We start from the raw sequence: 25,778 nt of genomic DNA on the forward strand, positions 1-25,778 counted from the left end.
CATTTCGCGTTGCCCTCCTCCGCCCACGGCGGGGAACTGACCAGTGGACGGCCTGTGGTTCGAGCAACGGAGGAGAACAGATTCGAAAAAGTCAAGGGATGCAACAAAAACCACAAGCTTGTCGGGAGTTCCACCCGGAAGGAATTTCGTAATCTGTCGCTCGCTTCGGTGCCTCTACGCAGGCAGCTAGTCGACACATTCTCCCTCCGGATTGAGAGGTTCTGGGTTTTCCCCTGCTCATTCTCCCTGTTCTCGAAACGGGCTAACTCGTTTGACGCAAACCCGACATTCCGTGGATATATTCGCTCGCTTCCACGACAACGGAGGAGAGAGACGGAATAAATCCGGTAATCCGAACGTTTCAAGGAGGCTCGTACTTGAATCACGCTTGGAAGTCGGGAGGAAACTCAATATTGGAGAATTCGCGATGAATGCTCCAGGAGGAGTATCTACTGAAAGAATGTTCGACTACCGGAGCGAGTGCGGGGCATCAAGGGGGCGAGATGCAGCATCGCCCAGACCGTTCACCGAATCGGTGCTCGAAGCCGTCATGATTATCTCCTCGGAGGCCTCATCCGCTGAACGGAAGAGGATCCGCTAATCACGATAAGCTCCCGCCGAATCTCCGTGAGTTTCGCGCGTGTGTGTGAGAGGCTCAGGCTCCGTCTGTTAGATTCATACCGACGCCCTCCGCTACGGAACAGAACGGAACAGCAGACTTTATGACCAGCCGCGTTTCGTTCAATAGAGGAACATAAAATTGCGAGAACTTGTCGAACACTGGATTCGAGGCAGAGGACATGAACGAGCGACGTGCGCCACGAGTTCTCGTCATAAATCCTCTTGGCTCGTCCTATTAATCCCCAATTCCGAGTCCGGAACCTATTCTCGGGCGCTGGCTCTCGCACGCGTTCCCCGCATGAGCGTGCGCATTATCCGGCACACGTCCCACGTCTTGATATTTGCCGGCGTACACAAGGCTTAGAGCGTATACGACCATCTAGCTCGATTCATCCTGCTTGTTTGCTCTCCCGTCCCACGACTGCTCTACTCGTTCGAAGGACTACGAAGGGAAGGAGCCGCATCGGGAACGATTCAGCATACATACATTCGCGCGAAGAGTATTGTCGGATGCTTGTTAGCCATACTATGGCATGTTCCGTACGGAGAGCTTGTTTCTCGAATGAATGACGCAGCGCTTCAGCGTTCGGTGCTTGATCAAGACAGGCGATCGAGCGGATCCAGCGGATCAAATAAGGCAGAGACCGCAAACAAATGAATACATACTTCTCTGATGATTCCCGCTCCTATGTATGTGAAGAGGGGCTTCGAATTCTCGGGAAGCCCCGAGTTTGCTCACGGAAGAACCTCGATTTTTTTCCACATCGTCGAAAAGCGGCCAGGCGTGGTCGATTCAATGGAAGCAGATTGAGTGCTCGGCGAAAACTTGAAGAGGATTCTGATTGGAGGGCGAAAGCTCGTTCGGAATCGAGTGACATCCGCATGAATAGTAGACGACCTTTGTAAGGGCTGGATGACATCGGAGGACCATTGAGGCGCATTCTAGGATAGCGACTTGAGAGATCTGAATGGATTGACAGCGAATCTTGCATTTCTTCCTTTTCAGGAGAAAATGAGCGGACCGGAGCAACAGAAACAGTTGTTGTACCACCACCGGAGGAAGAGGAAACTTCGGAGGCGGACCCGGAGAGGTTTCTCCGAGAATCTAGCGGCTCTCCAGGTCCTCCCAGCCCCGGTCCCTACGGCGCTAAGGAGTCGCTGTCCCCGCACACGGCGCTTCGGCACTCCGCGTCGACCCCGCTGCTGTATCACTCGGCGCAGGAGAACACCTCAGCAAGTTCAACTCCTAGTTCTTGTTCGTCGCCTTCGAAGAAAGTCTCTAGCAAGGATAGTTCACCGGCTGGATCGACTTTGCGCAGATCGAACGTTGTCGTCGCCGGCGGCAGCAGGAGCAGCAACGGCGGTGGCAGCGACCGACGCAACAGCGGCGGCTATAGTACCAACAACAATAACGGGAACGGTGAATGCCGGAACAGCAGTCAGATCAATAAACTTGTTAGATCAAATAGGACCCCTTCCGAAGTTTCCTGTAGTCGACTCGAGGACCACGCTCTTCTCTCGCCTCGCCACGCTCTTCCACAGAGCCATCGGTCCAGCTCGCCGTATACGTACGCCAGGTGGGTTCTCCGAACGACAACTCCTCTCATCCCAAGCTAGATCGTGAGCAGTCGTTGTGCTCCTGCGCCAATCTCGTTTCTTGTCGCCTCCTCGTAGTTCAGCCCATGCTGATCCTCCGGCCGTTGCGTCTGGACCCGAAGCAGAAAAAGATCACTAGTATGTTTGACTTGGCTTGCTCCGGCCGAATGCGACCCCGGCGGTCCCCGTGCCGTATGTCATGTAGCCAATGAGTTGGAAAGCAATTGAAAACAAGCGATGCCGATGCAGCCACTAAGGGAAAAGACGAACACGCAGCGCAGAGCTGTATAGCCAGTCAGTCAGCCGACTGGTCGTCTGGTCGCACTTTTCCTTCCGTATGTATCGAATCTGTCAAGAGAATTCCTTCTCGGGGAGGGGAATTCCATCTATCGACCTGTTCATCGAATTCTCCCAAAGCCAGGCGGCAGTCGATAGCGTTCACGGCAGCCGGCGTAGAAGTCGGTCTAAGACCGCGGATGAAGATAGGTTACACCATAAAGAGAAGCGTGCAGAATTCTCATATTCGAACCGCTCTGAAGAGAGACAAAGTCTAACAATCTGGAGCCAGATTACGTCGTCTCCGTCCCGAGAAGCTTTATCTCAAAAGTGCCAGAGAGGCGGAGAGGAGGACGGGAAATGGAAGAAAGGAAAAAAAACGAGATTGCGGTGAGATGCTCTTATTCCACCTCACCTGCCTCTAGGCTGGGCAGTTCCATGCTCTGGCAAGCATTCGTATCCAAGACGAGAACGAGCGATGCTCTCAGCTTGTCAAGCCACCGTCGCTGTGATGAGAAATAAATAGAGCATTCGAGTCCCATCTCTTCGCCGCCCATTCTATGGGAGTCTCCACGTACAAGTCGAGTGAGGGAGAGCGCACCGAGCGGACTGATGGCATCATCCACATATCAAGTACCAGGGTGCACTCTGCTCCATCCGAGCGAGCGCGGACGGGCGTGTCGAGTAGCCAGAATGGCTAGCCGGACGGGTAAACGGCCAGCGGTATCCGCGAGTTCCCGCCGTAAGTTCCCGGCAAGCTCCTTCTTCTGCGTGAGTTTCCACATACCACCGCGGACCTTACAAAAAGCGTCTCGCTCGGCTCCCTTGTCGTAAGCGACCATGCAAGCCTCTGGAGGTCAGCGGGCTCTCAAGCGGAGCTCTGAAGGTCACCCCTGGGACGGGGAAAAGGGGGGGGGGGCGGAGATTCTCAGGAGCGACGACTACCCGGCTTACATCTTCTTCGAGGGAGCTCAGCAAACCGTAGAATTACATGTCATGCGCGTGAATCGGAATCCTATACGTGATTCTCTTCAGGCGAACGATTGCTTCGGTTCCTTGAACGTCGACTCGCATTCCATCACTCCATGAATGTCCGAGAGTGTATTATTTGTTCTCCTTATCATGGAGCTCACTCGAGCGTTTTCTCTCGCCATGGGATGAGATTTCCCCGGCGGGGGACGTGAGCTCGGGTATCGGTGTCGGTTTCGAGCTTTGTTTTCCCTTTTCGGCATGCGACTATTGAAGATGAAAGTGGATTGTCACACGAGATCCTGGATTGAGACGCGTCCTTGTATTCCGCAGTTATGATTCTTCGGCGTCAGCCCTCTCCAAACTAGTAGCTCAAGAGGCTGTGAGCGAGCGTTTAAACGGGCAGACAAGAGCTTTAAAAGTTGGTATTCGAAGAGCTGAAAATAGGTTGAATTTGAGGGTGGAGCACGCCAACATCATTTGCGATACGGAAGAGCTGACACGCCATCCGAACTTGACGCTCACTTGAAAGCCTCTGCGTTGTCGATATCGCCGACCGTTGACGTTTTCAGGTGTTATATTATTCGATTTATTCGCTTGTTTACCCCTTGAACTTCAAGGGTGCGAAATTTATAGACTGGACGGCGACGGTGGACGTCGCCTGCCTCTTCGCTCTGACACTCACGTCAAGCGACGAAAGTGCTGTAAGCCTGCGAGTCTTCGCAGCAGTGGGTGGCAGCTATAAATACTTTCTAGTAGTAGAAAGGTGGGGCAATCTCACAGCTGTTGCAAGCTGTTATTTGTGAAAAATGAATGACAACCCATTATCTTAAACTCTGCCGAGTGGAAATCGCTCTCAACGGGTTGCTCTGGATCGATATCCTGGTCAGAAGGAGCTTCGAAACCAACGTCACGAGCATGATCCGACCCCGAGAGTTTCTGGAAGCAGGTAACTCAACGGGCTCCGCAGAGCGGATCGCGATAGGTTTCGCTGATTGAAAAGTGGTGACCTCGATTCTCCGCTACTCCGAGAAGATTTTCATGGCGAGGGCTCGCTCGACTCCGACCCAGTTTGCCGGAAAAGTCCCTAAAGAGCCGGACGAGAGAAACCGACCCCTGTGAGAACTTCGGGTCCTGACGAGTCGCGATCGTTGGGTTCGGAAAGAGTGAGAGACTTCGGCCGCGAAGCGAGGAGATAACGTCGTCATCGAGGAGCCTCGAGAGAGGAGAAATCTGATTTCTCTTAGATTAGGCTGATGAGGAATATTTTGCAGCCACTTCTCCAAGTGGAATGAGACGACTCGAGGAAATTGGAGAGCGAGTCTCTAAGCTTGAAATTGACGGGAACGAGCCCCCCACCCCGAACTGATCCCAAGCCCCACCTTTTCCTCCGGTGGCCTGGATGGTTCTTGAAGCAAATTCGGAAGTCAGTGGCACTGACTCAGTCATTCGGTCGGTCGATAGGTCGGGCGTTCCTTTGACCGTCTGCCCTTCCGTTTTGCTCGAGTCTTTCGATGGAAGCTCCTGGTGGTCCCATCTGGTGTCTGTCGGCCTTTTCATCACGCGTCGTAGATATTCATAAGTGCTATGAATAATAAATGCGGTTATTTATACGCAACTCTGTGAAGACACGCGTGTATGTGGCCCACCAAACTGCTGTCTATGGGGATTGCATGCCAATAAGTTGTTCTCACTCTTTCATCCGCCGGAGAGCTGGTTTTCCCGCCGCAGACCGCTCTACTTTGCTGTCCTAGAGAACTTTTCCCAAAACTGCATCTGCCCGACGTGTCCGACATGTTTCGCTCGCTCGTGCGTTCGCAGACGTCCGCTCTTCTGGCGAACACGGAAAAAATGGCGGATGCCTGAATGCTGATCCGGCGTGAGCTTCGAGTGAGCTTCCCGCAAGGAAGTCCTCGGGGGAGTTTCCTCGACAAACTTCACGCTTCAACTCGGTATGAGAGGCGTAGCGTGAAATAAAGCCCGAGACGTTGTTGCGCCGCCCGGCCGCCGTTTCAGGCACATCCAAAGCGATCCTAATGATTTTCTTGTTTTCCAGCACCAGCGGGCTCAACTCCCTCCCGCCGAGTCGGGGTCGCCACAGTCCCGATCAGAGTGACGGTCACGCTTCTTCTAGCGGAGAACCGACTGAAGGTGGACGTCAGCCCCTCGCGGCCAGCCAAAGCACAGAGGCCGTTCATAAGCCGCTGTCTCTGAACTGGCATCGCACCCTCCACGGGCTGGCCATGAGTCGCCCCGTCAACCAAGAGGGCGCGCCACCCGCGCCAGACCCCCTCGCCGACGCTAAGTCCCCCCAATCACTGGTCCCCACGCCGCAGCAGCCGTTGCTCACTCAGGTATGTATACTCAGGTGTGCCGTCGACGTCGTCGTCGCTGCCGCTCATAAATCGAGGATTCCACCTCGTACGAGTCGAAGACCGCTTGCTCGTCGGAAAATGTATCGCAGCGGAGCGAATTTAGCCACTGACGTCGAACAGGGAGGGCGTACTCTCTACAAAAGCAGTAAACACCGTGCTCGCTAACTTGATTAGAGACGACAGCATCATAGGCGTTTCTTTTCTCTCTTTCGTTCCCTCGATCCCGCGGCTTTATCGGGCACGCGGAGGATTTTTGATCGAATAGCTTCCGCTAACAAACTTTGTTTCGGGAATTTCCCATCGGGGTGTTTGTTTTCATTCAATCAGATGACTTCCTGCATCGAGGAGCGTTTATTGTTTTGAGCCAAGCGCGAAAGTCGGCCGACTCAAGTTTCGTATGGATTCTAAGCGGCTCTTGAAGGCGTCCGCCCTCGGACCGAAATCGTTTGAATGTAACGGTGATTGTTTACAGATGTCGACGGTGTCGGGCGCGGCTGCGATTCCCGGACCAGTGGCTCCGGGGGCTCCAACTCAGCCCGGCGGCCAGACTCAGCAAGAGAGACGCCGACCTGTTCGAAAGGGACCCAAGGTCGTGGAACGACCGCAGCGAGCGCTATTCTGCTTGACGCTCAAAAATCCCCTGCGAAAACTGTGCATTTCCATCGTAGAGTGGAAGCCGTTCGAATTCCTTATACTATTTACGATTTTCGCTAATTGCGTCGCACTAGCGGTTTACACACCGCATCCGAACGGAGACTCGAACCAGACCAACTCCACTTTGGTACGTAATCGAATCAGAAGCCCATCTCCGTCGCGAAGGCGCACTCTCGCATGACCAATCGCCGATCGACGCACGAATTCCACGAATCGGAGACCAACCTAATTAAGAGATGAGCTCGATGCATGCCCACGCCCCCAGCGGGGATTTCCCCATGAACTTCTGTTATTATTATTGATCGTGATTGATTCTTTTTTCGATTCGAATGTATTCATTTCGATTCGACCGCGCATCTCGATTTCTGCCTTCATCATTTCTAGGTATCTGCATTTCTCGGTCTGATCGAAATTTCGACGGATGCCATATTTGACAGCCGCGGGAACGCATTCAGAAGAGTCTGGGGCCGCATCTGCCGTGGGGGCAGCAGCTCCCCTCAAGACCCGCCGCCGTTCCCGCCATCCATGACTATTTCAAAAAGCTTGCGTTCCCTGCTTTCTTTGAATAAGGGAACATTTCAGAGCGTATTGTACAGGTACCAGCAGAAGGTGCTGGAAATCATCTGCCCTAGACGAAGGGGCAGCCTCTGGTCCCGGGGCCCAGGGGCCGCGTTTGGGACAACAGCTGGTCGGGGCATTGGTCGGCGAAGCTCGCTAGCGAGCGGCAGGCCATGCAGCGCAGACGCGGCCCAACACCTGAGGTGAACTGCGGTCTCTTGTGAGGAAGTCCGGGCGCGGTAGCTGACTCGCCGTCAGCGCTGTTCTTGTTCCTCCGATCACTAATCGGAACCCGCAAACCTTTCGTGGCTTTTATGGCGCCCGCACGCCGCTCGTACATAGATGCTCTTGTTGTCCTGTACGACTCTGCCAGTCTTTTCATCCAGACCGGCAGATCACCACCGCGCCGCCGCGCCAACAACAGGACATCATCGACCATCCATGCCTAGCGAGGTAGCTGGGCGGGGGAGGGGGGAGGGAAGCTTATTGGTCCTTTGTCGTGCCGTTCGCCACACATAGAATATATACGTGACAGCGTTCTAGGCGGCTACTGGCGGACATCCGCCCACGGGAGTCCGATTGGAGCTTTCATTTGGCGAACGGATCTTCTGCGCGATTATTGTTCTCCTGGGCTGATCGAGATGATTCACGTCAAAGGTGTTCGTCGGGCAGTTCCTAGGGCGTGAAGCAAAATTAGAACAGCGCGGCAGACGGAATCTCTCGTGACGGAGCACCCATGTACGTATCCAGAAAGGCTCCCGCTCTTCAGCGGAAATAGGTACGCTCTTCTCGAGAGGGGGGAAGGAAGTAAAAGCCTTAATGCCGCGACTCGTTATAATGTATGGCTTGCTTCGAGAAACAGCCCCGGGGAAAGCGGGAAATGTCGCTCCGTCGCTACAGGTCTCTTTCTCGTAGCCGGGAAGTCTCGCGGGATGGAAGACCTGGCTCGAGAGCAAACATCGTACGCTCCAAATACGCGCCTTCCGAGAGCGCATTAAAATCGCTGCTCAGGTCGGGGTCATATTTCTTGGAGCACAGTCGTCGTGGTCCCGTTTTTCTCCCACGCCTGACGCTACGGCGGCGTCGACGTCATACCAGTCAGGCCTATAAAAGATTCACGCTCCGTGATTTACATCAGATTTTATGGCCTCTAGTCTAGCGTCGGACTCGACTATTGGCTTTGCTCCCTCTCACAGTATGGAAGCGCGCCGAGGGCAGCACTCGCGTCGGCAGACACGGGAGTGGTAAAGATGGCTTCCTCTTCTCCACTCTTCGTTTCGAGCGTAAGAGCTTCGCTGAATTTCGAGAGCATCTCAATGAACGCCACCTCTACGTCGTCGTTTGCCTCTTCGATCCACATCGGTTCTGAAAACGTCGGCGGCAACGGAAGCCGCGAACCCTCCGCTTGAAGGAGTGAACGGGGGCCGAGCGCCGACTCCGGTTGAGTCGGAACCGGCTTGGCTGCACAACTACTTCCCGTATGATAGTGGACTTTCGAGACAACATTTTCGGGGTCACCCATGCAACCGAGCCTGTACGGGACGGAAGAACGCTCAAGAGCGCCGCCGCCGAAGAGGAAGGAATAGAGGACGATCGCACTCATCTTGACTTGAACTATCCTGACTTCGGCAGGCTCTCGCTAACTCAGCTCACTGACGTCCGTGAGCGGACTTAATGAAAAATTGCCTTCCGCAGTGGACGCGTGCGTGCTTTCTGCGAATGAAATCGCTCCTCATTCAAATCAGTCCCCTCATTCCGGTCACTTCGCATTTTGAGATGTTCCGAGTGGTTTCCCTTACCCCCAGAACATTGAGAGAAGAAACAATCGACGCGGGTCACTCTTCCCGCTCACGGAGATGAGAATCGAAAACGGAGTTAACCCGACATGAGGCCGCGAGCTCCGATCGTGATCGGTCGGAGTATTAGCGTCTACGAACTTTTCGTCGGTTCCGAAGAGTTCGTCGAACCAGCTCACCGATGAGCATCGACCCACGATGAAGTCACCATTCATCATCAGGAAGGCGTGACAGCGAGTGTCTCCGCTGCATCTCTTCTTCTCCGACTCGAATACGAAGAAACTCTGTGATTCGCGATCGCTCGCGACTTTTCCCATTTCATTCCGTCTTCGTCTCGCGCTCATTTCGCACGAAAATGCGGTCTGCCTTAGCGCCATTCAGAAGATTTCTACCCTCTCCGACGGGTCCATAAATTCGAACTCAGGGAACCCGCCTCCGATCAATTGCGGAAGAATTGCATTCGCTTTTGCCACCGCGAATATTTATCTACGGTCGTCCGCAGGGTTCCACGCTCTCGCTCCCCGTGTCCTATGCCGTTGCGGCTCCGAGGCTTCAGACGCAAGCAGAAGAATTTATATGGAAAAACGTTCATCCATCAGGAGGAGCAGGAACTGTGGAAAAGCCTCCCCCATTCCGTCGCGCTATTCCTCCGAACCCGGACGCTCCCAAGTCCACCCGACGTTTTTCCGTGGGTTATTTCCCGCAGCCCCTTCGACCTGTTGATGGGGAGCCTTGTAGAGAGCCTTGTCGAGCGATAGAAAAATCCCCTCGATTGAGCTCCCGCGCAGTCAATCGTTCCGGGGTTGACGAAAACGACGACCTACAACTCCATCCGAGTGCCATACACGTCAAGGTTTCGGCGGCACGTCTCAAACTGACCAATCGATCACGTTCCGAGCCGTTCCGCAATTTCACATCAACGCGCCAGAACCCGTCGACCGAGTGAATGGAGCGAGCTCGTACGGGAACACGCGATCGGACGGCATGCCAAACAAACCAGATTCTCTAATTGTATGCTCTGGCATCGAGAGGTCAACTCATCAGAGAGATTTGCTCACCGGCCGGGCGCAATGGAGTGGGAGTTCGGACCTCGCCAGTGCAAATGGACTCATTTAATTACATCGCTGTTCTCCTGACTATTACGTTGAACATTCTCCTGGCTCTCCCCTCTGGCGCAGTCACCGTTGTCGTTCTCCAGCACTGTCGCCGCGCGAAATTGCTCTTCAAGAACTTCCATGTAAGGAGGGTCAAGTGCGGAGCTCCGTAACAAGAGCGTCTATCTCCAGCGTAATAGTCATTAATGGCGTAGGGGCTCCGGAGAATCTCTGGAATCTTGAGTGATGTCCCCCAAAATGTCCGGGAGTCCTGCAGTAATGCACTGTTCACATCGAGATGCTCCGTCGAACGAACTGTCCCGTCTCCCCGCCTGAATTCTGTTATTTGCCGTGAAGCGTCTTTTTGTTCCCACTAACCCGCAATTTTCGAGGGAGAGCATGGTACGCATTTCAAGTTCCGGAGCTTCCCTGGACGGTTCAGAGGGTCGTCAACTGAAAAATAACGATTGAAATCTTCTCTAACTTTTTCAGGAGAAAATCGAATATATCTTTCTGGTAATTTTCACGGCAGAATGTTTCATGAAAATAATTGCGTATGGATTTGTGATGCATCCGGGAGCGTATCTACGAAACTCGTGGAATTTTCTCGATTTTGTAATTGTCGTTATCGGCCTCCTATCAACGGCTCTGTCAACATTCATGAAGGAGGGGTTCGACGTCAAAGCGCTCCGCGCGTTCAGGGTGCTCCGGCCCCTGCGACTTGTATCTGGTGTGCCCAGTTTGCAAGTTGTGTTGAATTCCATTCTGAAGGCCATGGTGCCTCTGTTCCACATCGCACTGCTCGTCGTATTCGTCATCATCATCTATGCCATCATAGGTCTCGAACTGTTCTCTGGTGAGTCTCCGACGATCTACTTCCAGACCAAATATATACCCACGAGCTCAAGTCGATCCTCCACTCTGATTCATGCTGTGCTCTCGAACGTCGGTAGCGTTCTGTCTCGCGATAACTCGATTCTCTGCAAAGCCGTCGAATAAGTGGAGCGATCGCTGCGACCAGCTGCTCCCGCAGACCCTGATGCGAGCTTTATCGATTGCAGGCAAGCTCCACATGCGCTGTTTGCACGACAGCACACAGGAACCAGAACTACCGGAGAACCCTTGCGCGGAGCCTGGGCATTCAGGTTACCAGTGTCCTCCAAATTACACTTGCCATGACGGCTGGGAGGGACCTAATTTTGGCATCACGAATTTCGACAATATCGGTCTGGCCATGCTCACCGTATTTATATGCGTCACCAACGAAGGCTGGACTGGAGTAAGTAAGACCGGACGGTCGGTCGGTCGTTCATAAATCCCTCCCGTCGGGGGCGCGATGTCTCAACAAGAGAGCTTCCAGTCGCCTTCGTTAGATGATGAGATTCCACTCATTTTCCGCTATCGCCGCGATCCATCCGAACTCTCAGAGATTCGATGTTCGGCTACAGATCTTGAGTGTTCTTCAAAAATAATAAGCTCGAATCCCGGAGGCCTTCTGTTGCTGAACGACTCGGGTACTCGACGTCGGGAACATCGGAAAGGAAAAGTTCAAAAGTTGTTCCCTCAGGCATTCCCACAAGACTTCGAAGGGCCGCCGTCGCTCCTCTGTCGGCGGATCCTCCATCATTTCTCCATTCGTGTTCTCATATAATTCTCGTTCCCACATCCTATTTGCACTCTTCGAGACTCCGGGATAGCTTGAATGATCCGGCCGTACAGAGTAACACGTACGAAGTCCGCGGCTTCACCTTTTCCGATGTCTCCTGCAAAATATTGAATTCGTTCTCCCGGAGCATTAGCTCCCGTCTCTCTCGGCGAGGCTGAAGGAGAGTCTTGGATTCTTGAAAATAGGGTGCTCGTTCATGGATGGAAGCGCTCGTTTTCCGCAGACGATCCGATCGCCCATTCTCAGATGCGTGGGATCAGAAATTAGTGCCGCCTGAAAGGAGTCTCGAGCGAACGAAAACGAATAATTTGACGCCGACGACCCTGTGATTCTGAGCGAGCGTTCCATGTAGTCAAGGAGACAGGGCTGGAATCGTCGGTCGTAAATTGTGATAGCAGAACGGAGACAGCGGAGAGAGACGAGGAGTCGAACGAAGGGTCGGTCTCTAGGTCCTTCGTTTGGACGGACTCGCGCACAACGAAGTGGATAAGGAGTGGATCAGGGTAAAAATAGGACTTTCCATCGCGGCCAGAAGGCCCGGGTATCAGGTGGATTGCTCGAGAGAACCACTCCTTAAAACCCACAATTTTCGAGCCTCCGTCCTTCAGCTCTCGCCATGCGACGGGTTCCTGCTCTCGCTGTCATTCTCAATATGCTCTCCGTACAGTCTGTTTTCTCCTCCTCAACGCTCATCTGTCGTCCGCGGGGTTCGTTCTCGTCCCATGAGCTCAGAGTTCTGTGGGAGGAACGAGTTCCGACCGGATGTGAATAAGAAACTTAAATAATTCGTTATGCCTCGTGCCCGCGTGCTCAATATTTCGCCGCGGGCTCCTCCCTTCCTCCCGAGTGTCGACTCGGATGATTTCGACAATTCGATCGGGAGTCTTACTCATTCGGGTCTATTTTCCGTCAATTCCGGGGGAGCTCCCGGAAAGGGACAGGCGGCGTTCACCTTTCACGGCCGGACGTACCGACGGAAGAAGAGGCTGTGAGATGACAGATTTCTTCGTCATTGACCATCCGAAACCTCTCGGATCAGAATTACACCGAGGAAGGATCGAAGTAATCACTCTCATATTACAGGTGCTGTACAACATGAACGACGCGGTAGGAAATGAATGGCCGTGGATATATTTTGTATCATTGATTATCCTCGGCTCGTTCTTCGTATTGAATCTCGTACTCGGAGTGTTGTCTGGAGAATTCTCCAAAGAGAGAGAAAAAGCCAAGGCTCGCGGTGATTTTCATAAGCTACGAGAAAAGCAACAAATTGAAGAGGACCTTCGAGGATACCTCGATTGGATCACGCAGGCCGAAGATGCCGAGGACAAGGTGAGCTCAGTTTCTTCATCGAGAGTCTTCCCTAGATCTAGCAACTTCATGCTATCTCGCGCATGTCGGAGGAAGACTCCGGAGGTCGAGTTCTGTTCGAGCCTCGAGTTCCCAGTACGTAGCGCTCCCCCATCGTTTCTCCTAACGGGAAGCGGAACAGGCATCCTCTACAATCTTCTGGGAATAGCTCCCAATCGCGCATCTCCTAGATGAGGAGCGGGTCCATTGACGGGAGACGGGGCTCGCTGCGGAGAAATCAAGCGGCGGAGGCTAATATGGCGCAGCAGATCTTGATTCCTCGACGAGCCGGGGAGCGGCGGCGCCACCACAATGCTGTGAACATGATAAATGACCGCAACGTATTGAGCTGTCGAACTCAAGTAGTAGTTGTTCGCTCGATTGGGCGAACGACCGAGCAGACAGATGAATGAATTCCGTTCCTGCTCGAACACAATTGAGCCAATTAAAATATCTGGATCAAAACTCTAGGGTCTTTATGTTCCGCACGGTATGGGATCGACTCAAAAGCGATTTGATCGATATCAATCTCCGGCAAAAATAACGATAGGAGATCTAGGAGGCGTCTCTTCTGGAGGCCAGTATTTCTCAGCGATTCCGGCCGCTGATCTCGGTGGTGGAACACCTCGACTGAGCCTATGGCCTATTATTGAATCTTGATTTTTCCGACAGGACGAACTGGAAGACGAAAATGCGGTACTGTCCGTTCTGGAGGAAGGCGAACAGGATTTGAATGGCAGCGGGGATTTGAGCGATCAACAACCCACGTGGTGGACCTCCAAGGTCAGGGAGTTCTCACGCATCAATCGGAGATTCCGTCGGGCCTGTCGAAAAGGTGTCAAATCGCAAGCCTTCTATTGGATCGTTATCATTCTCGTATTTCTCAATACGGTGAGTTTACTCTGACATCTAAAACCCAAACGATTCGAATCCGAAACCGCCGCAGCTGCCAGCGCATTTGTTCCTGCTTTGAGTCGCAGGCCTATCCGCACACAGTTGCGAGTGTCATTTCCCCGGGCGATGGATTTTCGAGTCTTCATTCGGAGCTTCTAAATGTTTTCGTAGAGAATCAGGTCTGGCTGCTGCGAGACACCCACGTGCTGTTCGTTCAGCCGCGATAATTCTCAAGCCGAGCTCGCTCGCACCAGAGAGGAATAGCTGTTTTCGCGACTCGAAGCGCAAACGTCAAGATATTTTTCATTACGCTCCGCTGCCAGGATTAGCTCTGAGCCAAATCGCTTTGAAGGATTTGAACACTCGAGACCTCCCGTTCGGCCTAAGGAGCTTTCGGGCGCTGCTCCGCAAACGAGCGCTCGGGGAACAGTGGCGGAGCGACGAGAAAATCACCGACGATGGCACTCTACTCAAGCCGAAAATTCTTCCAGGTGACCTTGGCGAGTGAACACCATAATCAGCCTCCATGGCTGGACGAATTCCAGGACTATGCCAACATGTTTTTCGTTGTCCTGTTCACAATCGAAATGCTCATCAAGTTATACTCGCTGGGATTTCAGGTGGGTCGCCGACCGACGAAAACCCTTTGAGCAGAATATTCCGACAGGGCTCCCGAAAAAGAGCCGATGTGATGGCCTGGAGTCACGGCTTGGGAAAGGACTGGGGTTCAGATGGAGAATGGTTCGATAATAGGTTTCATTGTTTCTTTCCTTCAGGGTTATTTCGTCTCGTTGTTCAACCGTTTCGACTGTTTCGTCGTGATCTCGTCGATCTTGGAGACCGTGTTCACCTACTCGCATCTAATGCCACCACTCGGCGTTTCTGTGCTGAGATGCGTCCGACTACTCAGAATATTCAAGGTTACCAAGTGAGTTCGCAGACCGAGCACTTTCGCGAAATTCGTCCTGGACGTATTGAGGAACAATGAATACAGAATCATGGGGCCGCGGAAGATTTTCCCGAATGCCGCGGCAGAAAAAAATCCGAAAGTGTACGGAATCGGAGCGGCTTTCATCGGGGGATCAAAATTGAATTTCCGTCCTTCGTCGAAGCGAGGGAAAATAGCTCTTTGCTTTGCTTTGTCGCGTCTTAGGAAGAGCACCCCTCCGCTCATGGACAGTCGACTGGCGGAGTCAAGAAACGAATATATCGGAGAAAGTGACTGTGGTCCCGAACTCAAAGGAATCTCGGATCGAAGCGGTAGTGAATGCCTCGAGGCTAAGCTCCTGAGAGTTAATTCTCGTTGCGGGTCCTTGATATTTTTTCAGCTGGGGAAAACCACACTCAGCCGAGCTTCGAACACCACCTCCTTTGGCGAAGTAAATCGATCTCGACACTCCAGGGATGCGTGCCGTTTTATGTCGGATCGACTCTGGAGATGTGTCGCGGGATAGCGGTGATTTGCGGAGGCTGCTCCGGGACAGATCTTTTTGAGCTCAATGGAGCCTGGCATAAAGATGTTCTCGCGTCGAAAGTGGAAGAGTGACGAAATCAAAGGCCTGAAGTCGGGGACAGCCGCCTCGACGCGATCGTCGGATGCTTCGCGCATCATCCCGATCGCGGAAATTGCCGGCATGCTGATGAATTGCGATTTTTGGGGATCCTGTCGAGAAGACGGTGATCAAGTGGACTCCTTTCTTATTTCACTCCTTGCTCTGTCGCTCCCGGTCGAGCTAGAAATCTCACCAGTTCGAAGCAGCGTCCGAGGGAGGCCGCTAGAACCCCCGCTGGTCCCCCGACAGAGCAAATGCGGATTAATATATGGGAAAAGTCCTCACGAGAGTGTATTTGCGCCGGCGAGGGTAATTTTCGGAGGGAAATCGCCTTCCGGAGCATCGATACAGTGGGTACAGTGATGGATGGCGCCTCTCCGGAACGTCTAAGGGTTCTCTGGAGGCGTGTCTCTCGAAAATACGTTTGCCGCCGTAGTTGAACAATTTAAGGTTGAAATATGTAATTGTTTTCTGTCTCCTTCACGATCGAGCCTGGACTCCTGGGCTCCACGTTCTAGGGGCGCCCAGCTCCTAAGCGGGACCGGGACCCGAACAATATCCTCGCATAACTAGGCTCTGGATATATTGTCGATGTCACCACGACCTGCGAAGCCCGCCCAGTCTGTCGCTGACGCGTCGTCGCGGCAAGTTCCAACGATGACCCGCGGCTGATGGACAGCGTATTTGCATTTCAGATACTGGGCCTCTCTGCGGAATCTGGTGGCATCTCTGATCAACTCGATGAGGTCCATCATTTCCCTCCTGTTGCTGCTCTTTCTGTTCATCATGATTTTCGCCCTCCTCGGAATGCAAGTGTTCGGCGGAAAATTCAATTTCAACGATAACCAAGACAAGCCCCGACAAAATTTCGACAGTTTCTGGCAGGCCCTGCTGACCGTCTTTCAGGTATGTCACTCAGACGAAACAGCGATTCCCCGGGGCCGCCTGAATTCCCCATTCAGGTTTGCGCAATGTTCCATTCTTCTGTTGCTGACTTGCACAGGTCAGGGAGCTGGCTTCGGCAAGACTGTTCGGAATATTCTCCTTATCGTTCGGTTCATTATCAACGGACACTCTCCATAATTGCTGCAGAGCTTATGGGCGCGGATGATGCTCTAACGATAACACCTCGCAGTGGGGGCCGGCTTCATTCTCTCCGCGGCCGGCTGGCTCGGTCGTGTTCTTGAGATCCCCTCGCTAGGAGACTCAGACTCTGGAAATGACCAGCGGAGCCAATCTGTTCAAGAAGTTCTTACGCGACGTGGTCTCGGCCTTGAGATGTTTGACCTCCTTCCACTCCGACACGGTCGAGAGAATCATTAGACATATGCACATATGCAGACAACCCCCGGAATCAACGATCTGACCGTGTGCCAGATCCTGTTAGTCGTTTTTATCAATGTTCTCTGCTCTGCTGGTTCGAGTCAGAGGACGACATTCAAACTTTATGCGAAGGCCAGGGATTTCATTCTACGAGTAATTGAGGTCGAGAAGGAACAAGAGCCTATCTGACATCGGTGTGGAGAATCATCAATCGTATCCGTTGCCTTCCTCTCCTCGCCCATTAAATCAAATTATTTTTATGTTTATTAAACCTCCATCGATTCGATTCCCGGAATGATGACACCCTTATTTTTTCGCAGATTCTAACAGGTGAAGACTGGAATGTAGTCATGTACGATGGCATCCTCGCATTTGGTGGGGTTGGCTCATTCGGAGCTGTGGCGTGTATATATTTCATCATCCTTTTCATCTGCGGTAAGTTTTCCACCTTACGAGAGAGACTCGTGGTCTTCTGTCACTGGGCGCTTCGGCTGACCTTTCCTTGGCCGCCTTCGTCTTCTTATCCCCCCTGCCCGAGCACTTCCTCGTTCAATATGCACCTATATGCACCCTCGACCAGCTGTACGCAGGTGGCAATATGTAGAGAGATATGGGCACAGCTGACTGCGTACAGCTCCAACTAGGTACGTATGCGAGCAGGTTGCGATTCCGGGGTCTTCGCTAATAGTTCGGGGAAGTTCGTTCGCTCATTCGTGCGAATATTCGATTCGCACCGCACTCGCCACCTCGAAGAATGTCCCTGAACGTGAGCCGATGGCTCATTGAGCGGACCTTCAAGATTACTCCGATTGATGTTCGACCGTTCAATATTGTCCTCATTACTGGTCGCGAGCTTCGTTGCACAACACGAATCGACGCCGTCCTCATTTGTGTTCGGCCCAATAGCTCCCCCCGTACGTCGACGGGAATCCACCCGAACGGCTCAGACACTCTCGTTAAAGACGGAGCTCGGAATCCTTCCGAAGAACGAATCGAATGTCTCGGCTGCGACCTCGCTGGATGGTTCTCGGATCGACAGTTCGCTCGTTAGACCAAAGTTCTCGATTCGAGAAAATCCGAGAAAATGAAAGTCGTCTGCCTGGATAATTGAGGGAATTCGAGAATATTCTTGAAAGCTCAAAACCGACAAAGAGTTCGCTCGCTCGCAGCAAAAGAGAGAGTTGACGACGGAAACCTAAAAGAAGTATTCTCCGTCGAGATTACTTTTTGCCGAGATCGTTCAAGTCGGATCAGTGAACAAATAAAAAATCCCTTCTTTGGGAACTTTCTATTACCGTGCGTCACGTGAAGCTTAGCGAATAGGTCGCCGGGGGCCGGGAGCGTAACGACTCCGCATGGGAACAGCATTACGTCATGGCGCCACTCAGCAGCGTTCCCCATTAGATCATGTAATGCTACCGACCGCCCCCCGCGCCGTCTCTGGGTCGACCGGGTGAGAGTATTCGTAATGGATATAATCCATGGCTCGGTTCAACTCTTTTCAAGGAAGAAATATTGAAAGAAGAAAACAAAAGCATACGCTGGGCCTTGGCCAGGAATGGTGCGGTGTCCACATTGTCCCGAATAAAAGTCTCGAAAGTAAGAGCAAGAGATGGCCACATCGGAGGGCAAGCACTCCCGAGTTCCCAGCCGCGTGCATTGATGGAGGGTCTTGATTGAGTTTAACGCTCAGCTATTCGAGCGCACGCTGAATATCAGTGGGAAGTAAATATCAACGCTCCACCATCGGCTATCGCCGAGGGTCCAAGCGAGCTCCCGCCCGGACGCAACGCTGCCGAAAAGAAAACTACTGTGAGGAATTCCCGAGCCTCTCAATTTGTCTCCATTCAGACTAACGGCGTCGGAGAGTGCGGAGTTGCTTGAACGACTGCGGATAGGTTCTCCGGGAGGGAAATTCGGAAAGTCAGCGATTTCTCCGATTCGTGTCTCCTTGCTCTTCAGCCTCGTGGATAGTGGATAGACTCCCCGCGAGAAACGTGTGGAGTCGGTCAGAGTCGCGATTCCCTTGTCCCCCCTCCCCCGCATTCTCTATCAAAACATTGGAGCTGCCTGACTCAACACCGAGATCGCGAGGAATTCCGCTGCTTGCGGCTTCTGCCCTGGGTTCTTCCCTCCGCACGTCCGTCTCCCTCCGCCGCATCGTGGGTTGATCTGGCGGTCCGCTGCGGCACGCCATGTTAATGAGGTCGACCGTTCGGATCCGGGTAGACGGGAGAGACTCACACGCGCGTGCGATCTCGTCCGACACACGTGGCGTCGTCCGGATCCACATTACGGGCTCTTGGAAGCCATGAGTCAGTCATCTGACTGAGGCAAGAGTGGCTCAAAGAGAATTCCGAGGCCTAATTAGAGGGCAAGGGAATTCGCTCCCAGTTTCGGGTTCAGAGCGACCCAGTGAGCCATCGGCAGTGCTGTGCGACGTGTCCAGGACGCGGCGCGCGGCGCCATAGACTCACTCGGTGCTTAAGCGCCATGGCGCGCCGCGGCGCTTCAGCATTGAGTCTATGGGACTTGTGATTCTCGGCGCGGCGCACAGCTTTGCCCATCGGTCGCCTCACAGAGCTCTTGTGGCTCGACTCGATTCCTCTTTGTCTGTTTTTCGAGGCTCTCAGCTGTCAGCCCACTCTGCTCACCGAGATTCACCGCAGCCCCGCTTGCGGTCTCGCCGACCGACGTCGGACGAAGCCGGAGAGTGATCGGAAGTCTCTTGGAATCCACCCCTTCGTTTGTCGACGGCTACAAGGGGGCGGGGAAGAGCGACGGGCTTGGCGGAAATGTACGAAAGGCGTCGTCCCACGCCGAAGACGCACATCCAGACCGGCGAGAGGGAGCTCCACGTGCCACATATGGAAGCTGTCCGGAAGACGACGCAAAAGTCCGCACTCTGGCGTCTAGGTAAAAGGTCAAGAAGCCCTCCGTATGTTCTAGTTTCGTGTGTGTACGCTGTGAATCCTTGATGCGCTGACGAGCCCGCTCATGAGGGCCCCGATAGTTCGGATTCTCGGTCTCGCGCGGGTCCATATTGGAGGCCTCGGATATGAGAGAAAAGCGCTTATGAATGACATTGTCCGTCCTCGGGGAAGCCTTTTAGCAACGGGCTTTCTCATGGTGGCCGAACTGAGTTCGCTAGTATTTTGCGGAAAATTGCTCATCGGGGTCCGCATCCGGACTCGCAGTCACGAGGCTCACGAGCATTAGAGGTCTAGGACTCACGGCATGCGACGCACTCATGTCTTCCAGCAATCCCTTCCGGAGTATACATGGTTTTCAGCAAGTCGATTCTCTCGACCAATGGTGATGAATCTCTAATGATGTGGCATCGCGAAGGGATTTTGCATTTTAAATCCTTGATACCGAAATCTCCCGACCGGGAGGAAGTTGGATCGACCTTTCTTACTTGGTGATGAGTTCTGCTCAACATGCGATGGCTCCCCTGGAACATTGTTCCCCCGGAGCGGCCACGAAAACGATTACTCGCTCGAGATGCTGTGATGACGATCTTCATCATTTAGTCTGGATGGGATTTTTCGCTCGAGCTCACTGCTTTCAAATCGAACTCCAGGTAATTATATTCTTCTCAACGTTTTCTTGGCCATTGCCGTGGACAATCTGGCAGATGCCGAGTCTCTTACGACCATCGAAAAGGAGGAAGAAGAAGAAGATGATGGAGCTCAGGACAACCCTGACAACCTCAATTCCTCGATGAGGTAAGTTCTTCTTTGCGCTATGTCAGTTCGATCGGGAATCCAAATTGTTGAGAGATCGAACCTCCCGGAACGAAGCCGCCTCACGCAACCTAGATAGAGAATTAGCTCACCGGAAGATACGCCGCGTGCGCGCGTCGTTGACAATTACCGCGGGAGTCGACGCTCCTCGGCGCGACCCACGTGTCGGAAGTGACGAGGTCGTCCGAGCGCTCCGCTCCTCCAAAGCACTCATACATGTGGAAGGAATCGATTCCCGTCACGATGAGCGTCGATATTTCGAGGAATCGATGGCGAGCTTCACTTCGGCTTTTCCGCGTCCACACGTTCTGGAATCGTGGAATCTCTGCTTTGAGCCGCGGACGACTCCATCCACTCATCTCCACGAGGAAACGAAGCTCCCAGTTGAGTTACTCGCAAGCAGGAGGGCAGAGAGGATTTTTCCCGAAGAAACCGAGGCGTAGCTCGGATTTGTGAAGCGGTGCCTCTTCGGGCTTTTCGGAGCGAGCCTCCATCGGCTCCGTCGGGCTCTCAGGGGGAAAAACAAACAAGCAAGCAGGCACATCGAGGAAGGCGACATCCACTGCTCAATAATTCATTTGTGCCCCTACCCCTCGCCATTCCCCACCTTTTCCCGTTCTCTCAATAAAATATCCAGTAGTATATGTTCCTACCGACGACTACACGGCTGTCGTTGAGGCTCCGGGGCAAGGTGTCCGCTTTCGCTGTCAATGTCTTTATCGTTGTTAATGTCATAAGACAGCCTATCTTCCGTCGCAAACGGAAGTCGGTGTCGTAGAGGAAGAATTGTATTCATCTTCGGGCCCGCCACAGAGGGTCATGAAAGTCGACCCCGGCGATGAACATGTCCGATCGCCGTCGCGGTGGTCGCTTGTTTTACTTCGACCAGATCGAATGGGCTGTCTTTGAGAGGGAATCTCGCTCGTAAAAAAACTACAAGTGAAGACGATGACAGGACAGCTTTTAATCAGGTCGAGAGAGCCGACCATCGGAGGGGCTTATTGCTCGCTCATGAAAGCATGTACCCTGTTGTACGAGCACCTGTCACCAATAACGGAGGTACACCGGTGACAGTCCCGGAGCGACAAATCGGCCAATCTGAAATGTTTGTTGCTTACCCCAATGATCTATGTAATGTGATTGTTATCGATTCTTCTTGCAGAGGATCTCCGTCTGGAGACGCTACAGGCAAAAAAGTTCGAATTCAGGAAGACGCCGGTGCGGATGTTGTTGAAGATGATAAATCTAAAGCAGGTAGGTGACCTTCGGATTCGATGTTCATTCGCTGTACCTCTCTGTCCTCTCCCTTTCTTCTTCCGCTGGGACTAGCGGAGTACGGCAGATTTTTTCCGATCTGACGACATCGTATCGGATATCAAGGCTCAGAAGCTCGACTAGACCAAAAGACACAATATGCCTGATCGAAAAAGTCTAAGAGATGGAATATAGGACGGGGACCGTTCTGCATCTGGATGATCCAAGTTCTGGACTCATCGGAGGGGTGCTTCCAGCGAGCTGAATAGTATAGGCATTTTCGAATGCATCGACGGTCGGCCCGATGCGATTGAAACGTCGCCGAGCTGTTCTCGCACTAAGAGGAAAGTTTCGGTGGCTCGCTCCAAGCAGTTTATCTATAATTAGCATTCATTTGTTTCCGCGACAGCAGACGAAGAATGTTCGGACGTCGAGGAGGAGGTTGAGGAGGACGAAGGAGAAGACGACGTGGGGATGGATGGAGAAGAAGACGAGGTCGCCGAAGATGAAGAGGATCCGGAGGGGGCCGAAGCAGACGGCTTAGGGGCAAGACCCCGGCGCATGTCGGAACTTCAGCCCTCGAGCAAAGTGAGCATCCGAGTAATCTCCCCGACTCGACCCGACGCGCAGTTAATGCGCCGTGATACGCTCGAATTTTTCTTTTTGAGGTTCCGACTGACGGTTTCTATCATCGCACGCTTGCAGGTTATACCGATACCGAAGGCGTCCTCGTTCTTCATCTTTTCGCACACGAACCCGTTCCGCGTTTTCTGCCACACAGTCATCAACCATTCGTACTTCTCCAACTTCATTCTGGTCTGCATTCTCGTCTCGAGCGCAATGTTAGCCGCAGAGGATCCACTGCGCTCAAACTCGTTCAGGAATCAGGTTCTCAATTACTTCGACTACTTCTTCACCAGTGTTTTCACTATCGAGATTACACTTAAAGTGAGTATCGCACCAGAAGGCGCCAAATCCCCCTTTTCTCTTCATTGAACAGTTTCATTGGGGTCCGACTTGAATACCATGGGGGAGTGACGACATCGGGGGAAGTCCACTATTCCTAGGGCAGTTCGGCGAGGCTCCCCGTCGACGATCGGAGCCCACTCGACGCTCGATCGGACGTTTCAGAAGAGGACAATAGCACGATTGTGCGCCATCCTTTTATCCGATCCCTTAAGCGGGGCATAAACATCGAGAAGGAAAAATATGGGACGTCGCATGAAGTGGATGATGGTGGGGGAAAACTCGAGACATCGCAGCGCGAACACTGAATGCAGCGGATATCGATGGAGGAATTCCGTGCCAACAGCGAGAAGTGGGAAGTATACGACGACGCTCTCCGACGTCGTCTGTCGAGATAAAGATCCATGAATTGATGCGAAGAATATCCCCAACGGATATCGTCTCATCCGGAGCAGCAGCTCATGGCGGCAATGTCGCACAGAATCCCGGCTATCGAATCGGAACTGCGTCAAGCTAAACCCGCGACGGGACTGCCGCGACGTAGGCGCTGAACGAAGCGGGAAACGTCCTCCTGCCGTCCTTCCGTAGCGATGCACGCGTCCTTTGCTTGCTGAAAACTCGGTCGGATCTATCAGCGGAGAGTTTTCGCCGCTTCTCATCAAATGCTCTAGACTCTGAGAGAATTCTCGTATCGATTCCAGGTGATCACCTATGGAGTGATTCTGCATAAGGGTTCGTTCTGTCGCTCCTATTTCAATATACTCGACGTACTGGTTGTGTGCGTCTCACTCGTGTCTTTCGGCTTCGGTGACGGTGCGAAAATTTCCGTTGTGAAAATTCTTCGAGTATGCCGTGTTTTACGTCCGCTACGCGCTATCAACCGCGCTAAAGGACTCAAACACGTGGTTCAGTGTGTTATTGTGGCCATCAAAACCATCGGTGAGTCGCTGAATTAAGCCCGCTCAGATCGAAGGCTATCGTCCAAGAGCTGTCAGAATTCGGACCGATCGAGGGTTCGAATCACGTGAACGTGATCACCCGCATTTTTCTGATCCTGTCTTTTTCCTCTTTCTTCCCTCCGGTGCTGTCTTCGATCCTGCCCGTCGTTTTCTCGGGGCCGCTGTCTTCCCATTCGACGTCTGAAGGCAATATTATGCTGGTGACATTTCTATTGAACTTCATGTTCGCCGTCATCGGAGTCCAACTATTCAAAGGCAAATTCTTCTCCTGCAACGACAGGTCCAAGATGACCGAGGCCGAGTGCCGTGGGAAGTTTATAACGTACCCCGATGGCAACATCTATAAACCGTCAGAAGAAATCCGTCAGTGGGGCCGGAACAAATTCCATTTCGACGACGTTCCGAAGGCGATGTTAACGCTGTTCACAGTGTCGACATTTGAGGGTTGGCCAGACTTACTCTACGTGGCCATCGACTCAAACGCCGAGGACGTCGGGCCCCGCATGAACTATCGGCCGATCGTGGCCGTGTTCTTCATCGTGTACATAATCATCATCGCCTTCTTCATGGTGAACATATTCGTAGGTTTTGTCATCGTCACGTTCCAGAACGAAGGAGAACAGGAGTATAAGAATTGCGAACTGGACAAAAATCAGCGAAATTGTATTGAGTTCGCGCTAAAGGCCCGCCCCGTTCGCCGATATATTCCAAAGGCGAAGTTCCAGTACAAGATGTGGTGGTTTGTCACTTCTCAGTATTTCGAATACGCCCTGTTCGTGTTGATCATGACCAACACACTGACGTTGGCCATGAAATTCTACAATCAACCGGACGTCTACAGCCAAGTACTGGACACGCTAAACATCATATTCACTGCGGTGTTCGCACTGGAATTCGTCCTCAAGCTGATGGCTTTTCGATTCAAGAACTACTTTTCGGATGCGTGGAATGTGTTTGACTTCATCATTGTGCTCGGGAGTCTGATCGACATCGTGTACTCCGATCCGGGCAGCAACAAAAATCTCATTTCGATCAATTTTTTCCGGCTATTTCGCGTAATGCGCCTGGTGAAACTATTGTCCCGCGGTGAGGGCATACGGACGCTTCTTTGGACATTTATCAAGTCCTTTCAGGCTCTACCATACGTCGCACTGCTCATCGTGATGCTGTTCTTCATCTACGCAGTAATCGGCATGCAATTGTTCGGGAAGATCGGACTCAGTAACGACGACTCGGCAATCGACCGAAACAATAACTTCCAAACATTTCAACAAGCTGTGCTGGTTCTGTTCCGCTCGGCCACCGGCGAATCGTGGCAAGAGATCATGCTGTCGTGCGTCAACGACCACGGCGTCAAATGCGACGAACAGGCAGATGCCGACGACTCCAGCAGCTGTGGCAACGACATGGCGTTTATGTACTTTATCTCGTTCTACATTCTGTGCTCGTTTCTCATCATCAATCTATTTGTGGCTGTTATCATGGATAACTTCGACTACCTCACCCGAGATTGGTCGATCCTCGGTCCACATCATCTGGACGAATTCGTCCGATTGTGGTCCGAGTACGACCCAGACGCTAAAGGCCGCATCAAGCATTTGGATGTAGTCACGCTGTTGAGGAAGATCCAGCCTCCATTGGGATTCGGTAAACTTTGCCCTCACCGAGTTGCCTGTAAGAAACTGGTATCAATGAACATGCCGCTCAACTCAGATGGCACGGTTATGTTCAACGCGACGCTGTTCGCTGTGGTTCGGACCTCGCTCAAGATCAAAACCGACGGCAACCTCGACCAGGCCAACGAAGAGCTCCGAGCCATCATCCGAAAAATCTGGAAGCGAACGTCGCCCAAACTTCTCGACCAGGTGGTGCCACCGGCCACCGATGACGACGTGACCGTCGGCAAGTTCTACGCCACTTTCCTTATACAGGACTACTTCCGTCGCTTCAAGAAGAAGAAAGAAGACCGCATTGGCGCTGACGCTCAAGAAACAACTGTCGCATTACAAGCTGGCTTACGAGAGCTTCATGACATGGGACCAGAAATAAGAAGAGCCGTGTCTGGGAACCTCGACCAGGTGGGCAGTCTTCGTCGTCTCCCTCTTCTGCACTCAGAAATTATTCCTCT

At 52.7% G+C, this 25,778-nt stretch overlaps 1 protein-coding gene across 1 annotated transcript in view; it reads left to right on the forward strand.

Annotated features, from left to right (window-relative positions):
• Window positions 1-2,127: 2,127 nt before the first annotated feature.
• Ca-alpha1D (Ca[2+]-channel protein alpha[[1]] subunit D) overlaps window positions 2,128-25,778 on the forward strand; it is a 28,659-nt gene continuing 5,008 nt past the window's right edge. Inside the window, exons 1-17 of the mRNA XM_029112164.1 lie at window positions 2,128-2,198; window positions 5,519-5,816; window positions 6,310-6,618; window positions 10,432-10,795; window positions 11,001-11,218; window positions 12,689-12,937; window positions 13,628-13,846; window positions 14,341-14,469; window positions 14,626-14,777; window positions 16,098-16,308; window positions 17,046-17,160; window positions 20,309-20,447; window positions 21,622-21,725; window positions 22,138-22,313; window positions 22,431-22,673; window positions 23,393-23,630; window positions 23,837-25,728. Of these exons, the coding sequence (XP_028967997.1) occupies window positions 5,706-5,816; window positions 6,310-6,618; window positions 10,432-10,795; window positions 11,001-11,218; window positions 12,689-12,937; window positions 13,628-13,846; window positions 14,341-14,469; window positions 14,626-14,777; window positions 16,098-16,308; window positions 17,046-17,160; window positions 20,309-20,447; window positions 21,622-21,725; window positions 22,138-22,313; window positions 22,431-22,673; window positions 23,393-23,630; window positions 23,837-25,728 (4,869 nt within the window). The 5' untranslated portion in view covers window positions 2,128-2,198; window positions 5,519-5,705. The remainder of the gene's footprint in view (window positions 2,199-5,518; window positions 5,817-6,309; window positions 6,619-10,431; window positions 10,796-11,000; window positions 11,219-12,688; window positions 12,938-13,627; window positions 13,847-14,340; window positions 14,470-14,625; window positions 14,778-16,097; window positions 16,309-17,045; window positions 17,161-20,308; window positions 20,448-21,621; window positions 21,726-22,137; window positions 22,314-22,430; window positions 22,674-23,392; window positions 23,631-23,836; window positions 25,729-25,778) is intronic.

Source organism: Galendromus occidentalis, unplaced genomic scaffold, assembly GCF_000255335.2.
Source record: "Galendromus occidentalis unplaced genomic scaffold, Mocc_1.1 scf7180000077485, whole genome shotgun sequence".
Classification (NCBI taxonomy): Eukaryota; Metazoa; Arthropoda; class Arachnida; order Mesostigmata; family Phytoseiidae; genus Galendromus; species Galendromus occidentalis.